We start from the raw sequence: 7,177 nt of genomic DNA on the forward strand, positions 1-7,177 counted from the left end.
AGCAATCTCGCCTACCGCACAAGTTATACACTGGAAAATATGGGAGGTGCTACAAAAGCAGCTTCATGAATGCCGCTGTATCAATTTCCAACTAAACCAGAGGTGTAGGCAAAGAAAAAGCACATCAATACAAAGATGGTTCACATGCTCAAAGCAGAATGGGATGAAACTGGACCTCTCGGGCAAGATTCCAGACACCTGCCTTTTCCTAGGTTCTGTCAGCGGCATTCAGTCAAGACATGGCCAGTGCTTTCTGCAAAATCCACTGCAGCCGGTCGGAGTGAGCAAAACAAAAGTCGGGAGGAGGCGGCCACTTTTATTATCTACAACCCCAGTTGAAGTTGACCCATGTGGAAGTTGGCGACACGAGGTTTGGGCACCCTGGAAAGAAAGCATGAAACGCTGTTACAGTGCGAACGGTGTGAACCACAGTGTCACAGGAAACCAAAGTACCATTGAAACGAGACAAGCGAGAACTGGACAAGAAGAAGTCACAAAAGGAGATGCCAAGGCGACACTTTCCCTATCAGGATTACAAGCCGAACATAGTCTTGTTGCTTGGATACCTGAAAGCTTGTCCTCTATGCACTCAACACGTTTTCAATTGTGTGAGTGTGGGCTCACCTTTTATTGTCTGCCTGTACTACACTGTCACCAAGTTCATTTCCTGACTGAAACTTGTTGCACGCATCGCAAAAAGCTTTCAAAAAAATTTTAATTCTGCAAATGACACCGCAGAGCTGCTCAATAAACTAAGTCACTGAACGAATACAAAGGAAAAATTCCTTGAAATCTTGAGCGTGGTACTATTGGGTGCTAGCTAGCAAGTGCTGCACGTAGCATGTCACCACTTTTCAAACAAGCCGCTTCTTTAAAGGCAATGGTGAGACATACCGACTGCTTTCGCCATACCCTAGAAGTACGGGTCACTTGATTGGCACCCAGTTTACTGCATCTTTGAGCGGCCACAAGCTGCCACCTCAGTTCAAGAACTCCGTTCGGCGAATTGGAAACACAACCCAGTTAGACTGTCATTTCACTAACTACATAACGTGAAGGCATACTCGCAGTCAACCACTTGAAATTTCTTAATGGGCGATTGCATGACAAGTTTTAATCAAGAGCACACAACAAAGGCAACAGTGGCCTCATAAAGCACGCAACAAAATTTGCGCAAACAAAACAACGGCGCCTCCCAATGAACTATTAAAGACCGTTTCGGGGCCACAGATGACCTGCCATGCTCATGCGACAAAGACGGATTCGTCCCACCGAGCACTACATTGTTTCGTGTGACCTTTGAACTTCACCTATTGACAGATCAGCCCTTTTTTAAACTTATACTATTGTTCACTTTCATTTTTTTGCTGATATTTCACTAAAACATGTACCTCCCCCCTCTCACTTGGCCTTTGGCAAAGTCTGGTACATCCTCTTACGAGGCGAAGTACTGTGGGTGGTCGTACAAGAATAATAGAAAGAAAGATGAACAACAGCGCACACAGCCTTAGATGCACACTGCGCTATTAGATTGAGCATTTCGGAGCCCTGCATATGAGCGGGCTTCTCACGAAGCCTGAGAACACACCCTCTGCTAGACCGAATGCCCCTTCAACGGAGTGACCCTGCATACATATCTAGTTGTGGCTCTCAACACTGCTGCACCTTAATGCCGCAAACGAATTTTGGCCTGCAGCATGAGTCACATAAACTGTACTCCTCTTATCTAGCAAGTTCCATTCGTGGGAAAGGGAGGAAAATATTAAACCGCAGCTTTGTGCAGTCTTGCATCCCGCTTTTGAACCAGCGCGCATCAGCATGGAAACGCGTGTGGGCGCAGCCCTTACCGAAAATGACGAGCCAGTCTTATACTTGTGCTACAAGAGCATTTCGAAGGCCTTCGAGTCCAATGTCATTTGACTCAAATGACACCTTTGAGCTGCTGCACTACGTCTTTCGAAGGCATTTGACTGAAATGCCATTTGAGTCGAAGGAGGACGACATCCGACCTTTGAAATTCTAAAAGGCCTTCAAAACACGAACGGTCGTACTCTCGGGAGAAGTTTGTGCATGCCGCAATTACAAAAACAATTATTTACGAGTAAAAATTGGGGTTTAAAGTGCTCGGTCTTTATAATTTCTCACTTGTTTTTGTCTTCTATCACTCGCTCTATGAGCACAAGATAACTTAATACTCTCAACACCAGCGCTGCGAAAAGAAAAAAAAATCGCTGTCAGCGCATGTTTTGTGAGCGCTTCTCAATTGTTTGATCGCTAATAACTGTTTTTTTGCTCAAATAACTCTAAAATTGAATTTTTGTAAATAACGAAAGGGGGCTGCAGTGAATCACCAAAACCTGGTGGGCGAACATGGAATCTTTCAACTGCCTTTGAGCATTGTTGTGTAGATCGGTGGAACTCCTTCCACTTCGAATGGCATTTGAAATTTCGAAGGCCATTCTAGAGAAATGTCCTTTGAAACGCTCATGTAGCACAGGTATTATCTGCCGCTGCAAGCAAAATGGACTGCGCGAATGTGAAACGTCGAGCCTCCACCTTCCCTTTTGAGCTCAGCTGTGCAGTGGTGTTGAAACAAGCAAATGAGAAAAATTTCTCGAGGCACTCACGTTTGATTCTGTGCTTTGAATCAAAAAGTGTTACGGTTTCCCCGGGCAATATACAAGTAGACTTAGTGCCCCAAAGAATTCACTTCATGGTACTATTTCTGCAGAATTAGTGTTCTTTGTAACTGGGGTGCATACCGTCGCGTGTTTTCCCCACACACTCCGCTTTGGGTAGCTTTCGGCACCATTCGCTGAGGGCAGTCAGCTATGTTGGATTTTTTGTCTCATGCGGTGTAGAAGGCTGTCGCCTTAGTGAACAGCATCATTGCATTGAGCAGGCTGACCTAAAGGCAGGATGTGCTCTCAAATGAGTGAAGGTCCAGCAAACCTGGCACCAAGATGATTCCGGATGTCTGCATACTCCACTGTTTGTATTTCTTTTTGTACCCTCCCCACATCTAAGCCTAACCCTCTTTGTGGTCAGAAACTTTTACCCACTTTCCAGCCATCCCGGTTCGAAACTATTTTGCCAGTTTGTGGCACTGCGAAGGAAAACACAAACTGTGCAAGAACAACTCACAGGATATATATATTTTTTTTTTTGCTCTTGCATTCTGCTTTCAACTCTTTTAGTGACTGAGCAGCGTGTGAAACCGCTTGATGGATTCTCCTGGGTGCAGGCCAGGACTGTTACTGCAGGTTTTGCAGAAAATTACAGCTTCCCTCTTACCTGCTTTTGATTTTCTACCACTACAAACAGCACACCTGATGGACGCACGTAATTCTATTCCTCACTGAAGTCATCATCGCTTTCGCCAAGTGCACCACTGTAAAGGCCCGTTCACACTGCGACGACAGCGACAGGAATTCTGTCGCTTCATTGCGCAGCGACAAACATTCGTCCCAACCATTCGCCAAAAACGATCGTCGGGCGACAAAGCGACGCAATTTCCGCCGCTTTCGTCGCAAGTGTGAACGGGCCTTAAAACGCACGCGATGAGAAAGTGGCCGTGCTTCTCAGAGAACAGCGCGCATGTGAAAATGCTCTGGGATCCAGAAGGGCAGGCTAACATTGTGCTGCACCTTTGTGCAAAAAGAAGTAAACAGATGGCGCATCATGTACACAAAGAACGTGAGCGCATCGCAGTGAGAGAAACTGCCAAATTTAACCATGAACATTCAAGTCGGGTGAAACTCGACAGCGAACTGCTACGGCCATGTTGCGTTTTCAGGCAGGGCCCGATGACAGACCAAAGTCACAGCAGAGATTGCTGATATGGTTAGAACGAGTGCGTAACCGGTCAAAACAACATTCACATGACCTTACCACACTAGGTACAAGTAAAGGACATAAGAGATTTAAAAAAGATTATCTTACAACTACAGCTGTGAACTCTGGAATACGCCTAGCTTGTCCATCTTGTCGAACTCGGCCTCCGGGTCATAGTTCCTGCAAACGGGCAAGGGAACACAGTCTTTGAACAATTGAAGCTGCACCAACATTTTCACATTCTCGCAGCAGATGGAGACAGTGCACCTCAGGAAGTTAATGCATTCAAAGAAAAAAAAAAAAAAAACTGATTATTCTTTGCTTCAGCTTAGAGCAAACCGAGAACATTTCCAAGCTACATTAGGTGGGCATAAACAGTTCACCCTCAAACGCAGACAAATCGGCATCGCCCAGTCTTTGAAAATCTAATGACAGGAACACTGAAAGCTGCAATGACAGATTTTAAGCATTTTTTGCTTACTGAAAATAAGCCCTGGTTTGTACCAACATAAAGGGAAAAAACATGCAATTGTGCGCACGCGCTTTGCAAAAAGCTGATAATTCCACATTGCTTCCGCTTACACGTCACGGCCCATTTGAACAGCAAGCAGAGGTTGAATAAAGGACAAACTTCACATAATTCCATGAATTTCCCATATTAAAGCAAAGGTTTCTATGTCTCACTGATGGCTACGTTGCCCCAAAATGCACCGCAGGAAAGCCTGGTGATGATTATAATCGCGGTTAAAGTGAAAGACAGTTGAAACGCGAAGCTTTCTCTGGTTGAAAGCCAATGCCTCCAAATCCAAAGTCAAATTCCAAATTCCAAACTGTTACACCCCCTAAACGCGCTGCAGGAAAGTCAACTTACACAATGAATCTTCACAAAGGCACATCAAGCGCCCCAAGAAAAAAATACTTCCCGTGTTCGGAATCGAACTAGGGTCCCCCGTGTTATGAAGCCAATGTTTTTCGAATGCGCCATTTGGACACGGTCGAAGCAGCTTGGAATTTGGGCTTAGACTTTCACTCAGGTGGCATGGAAGAAAGCTTCGCGTTTTAGCTATCTTTATCTCAAAGGCCAACTGCACTCAAAATGTCCACTTCTTGAAAACACTATTTCCGTGCAGTCTGCCGAAAAAGAAAGCAAGATGCAAAATACACCAGCTGAAATACGCGCATGGACGCCGCAAGCGGTCAGCAAAAATCGGCGATTTTGAAACTGCAACCGATGCGAGCGCGGCCATTGCAGTGACGTTGCAGCCGTCCAGCGAGCGGCCAGACGGTCAGCAGCTCGGGAGAAAGCCTGCGCGCAAGTTCTACACGGGCACGGGGCAGCAAATGGGTGAGGCGTTCGCAGCAGAGCTAGACCGGTTCTCCAGCTGCGGCTGGCCAGAGGAAGAAGCCCCAGAAGGCAGGAGCATCACAGGTACGTCATGGCTGTCTACGCGATCTGCCAGCAGGTGCAACGTAGTCTGCGGTGGAGCTTTTTTAACCCTTCTGACTGATTAACGAAGCGTTTCACGGGGCTACCACTCGTGTCCAAGCTGATTTGGTGGTACTTACTACACATTAAAAATAAATTTGGCCGAGGTGAAATTTGAGTGCACTTGGGTTTTAAGAAAAGGGCTTTGATTTTTTGCAACAAGTGCTGCCTTTGTGCTCTAGTGAATACTTAGCATGCCAAGGAAGCAACGGGGCGCGTACTTGTAGAACTCAGCGTAGCGCTTCTTCCGGGCATCGCAGACAAAGATGCGCCAAGCGACTCCCGCAGCGGCGGCCAGGGTCAGGCTGATGGCGATGTGTTTCCGAAGGTGGCTCTTCAGGAGTCCATGGAACTGCGGCCGCGGCAGGGCAGACATGGCGCCACACTCTGCTGCAAAGAGAAGGGGATGAGTTTGCACTTGGCGCCACTGAGTGCCTGCTGAAGTACTGTTAACCGGGGACAAACCGGGGCGGGGTAGAGTAAGCATCGACAAATCTCGCCCTGCGCCATAAACCCAGTGTCACGCCCGCTTCAGGACTCGGGGTGAGATCAGTCTGTTTCGATGTTTATTCAACCGCTATTTCTCACTGACTAGCAAGTCACTGATAATTACTATTTCTTACTGTAGTTAAGGTTTCGTCTGGTTACATCCATCATCTGTAATTATTATTAGTAGTTAATAATCAGTGAGCGGCAGCGGTTTCGCCGGTAGGGTAAAAATCAAGGCACACGGCTCCACCCGCGAGCTGTGCAACGGTCGTGATGAGCTGCTGGGGTGTGGGAAGGATTTGGCAACGCTTACTAGACTCCAGCCTATAAAGGAACGTATCGTGGCGCGCAAAATTTCAGCGGTATTTTCTGGCCGGTAGCTCGAGCCGTTCGCAACGGAACGCTCACGTGCCTAAGGTTCGGAGCCAGCCGGTGAAAGCTTGAAACTGAGCCTGTTGCTGAAACCAGAACGAAACTTGTCACCTGTATTCGTACAAAAAATCGCTGAATTACACGTGAGCACTTCTAACAAGGAACTGTATGATGAGTGGGGCGAAATCGATTTCAAGCGAACCATTGACCTTCAAAGAGTCACTCCGGCAAGATCGTTTTTGTGGTGAAACAGGCAGAGATTGTAAAATGAAACGCTTCCAAACACGTTATTTGCTCCTCACACAATCTAACAGAAAACCGAAAGCGAAAATCACCTTAGGGAGCTCCTTCCAACAAAACGTGGAAAAGCGGTAGACGAGAAGGCGAATGAGCGAACGCTTTCAGCAAATGGCCGCCTGCTCAACTAGACCGCAGATAAATTTTGTAAACCTTTTGTTAAATATTTTACAAGTTTTTTACTTTAAATTTAACTATTGGTTTTTTTTGCTTGTACTAAATTTTACAAAATATTTTAGTTAACTGCGCTTGTTCTGCGGACCTAACACAATAGAGAAACGCGCTCGCTTCGAACCGTGTAGATGCCGTTCTCTGGGTTTGTAAACAATGTCGTCATGATTTGTTGTCTCAGAATATTTCTAGATTTACTAGTGACAGCTGTTACTGTTTAAATCAATAAGCGGATGTTTTTGGTGTCGTTACTGCTATTTGGCCGTTCCCAGCGCCAAGGGCGTCCGCAGAACTTTTTGCAAGGGGGGGCATCCATAGCTGGGGGGGGGGGGGGGGGCGGGGGTATGGGGTATTGTTGGGTAGCACCAAAAATGCGCTATTTGTGGTTTGAAGTACGCATATGAAACAAAAATGATAAACAGCAAATTAGAACCACATTTGGAGAATATACATCGGATTTTATTACCGAGCAAAGAATAAAGTTAATAACGTAAATGCGAAAAGTTACTGTCCCTTCGTAAATAAAAG

At 46.2% G+C, this 7,177-nt stretch overlaps 1 protein-coding gene across 2 annotated transcripts; it reads right to left on the reverse strand.

Moving 5' to 3' along the window:
* Positions 1–296: 296 nt before the first annotated feature.
* LOC144159283 (cytochrome c oxidase subunit 6C-like) lies at positions 297–6,643 on the reverse strand. 2 transcript variants are annotated; one of them, XM_077690676.1, is made up of 4 exons: positions 6,517–6,643; positions 5,542–5,710; positions 3,943–4,014; positions 297–381 (listed from the first exon to the last, which is right to left on the reverse strand). In XM_077690676.1, exons 2-3 carry the CDS (start codon positions 5,694–5,696, stop codon positions 3,945–3,947), a joined length of 225 nt encoding a protein of 74 aa, XP_077546802.1. In that variant the 5' UTR covers positions 5,697–5,710; positions 6,517–6,643; the 3' UTR covers positions 297–381; positions 3,943–3,944. The 2 variants fall into 2 exon arrangements, with proteins under 2 accessions (XP_077546802.1, XP_077546803.1); XM_077690677.1 differs by having other exon boundaries at positions 5,542–5,707; positions 6,517–6,608.
* Between the last annotated feature and the right edge of the window lie 534 nt (positions 6,644–7,177).

The sequence above is a fragment of the Haemaphysalis longicornis genome, unplaced genomic scaffold (genome assembly GCF_048455015.1).
Source record: "Haemaphysalis longicornis isolate Haplotype H1 unplaced genomic scaffold, Haemaphysalis longicornis Haplotype H1 scaffold_10, whole genome shotgun sequence".
NCBI classification, from domain to species: domain Eukaryota; kingdom Metazoa; phylum Arthropoda; class Arachnida; order Ixodida; family Ixodidae; genus Haemaphysalis; species Haemaphysalis longicornis.

What these genes read in the sequence shown, in the direction of transcription:
- LOC144159283 (XM_077690676.1), bottom strand. Translation starts at nt 5,696, where the DNA reads ATGTCTGCCCTGCCGCGGCCGCAGTTCCATGGACTCCTGAAGAGCCAC. An exon ending in CGCTACGCTGAGTTCTACAA is followed by an intron (nt 4,015 to 5,541) that starts GTACGCGCCCCG and finishes GCCCGTTTGCAG; the next exon opens with GAACTATGACCCGGAGGCCG.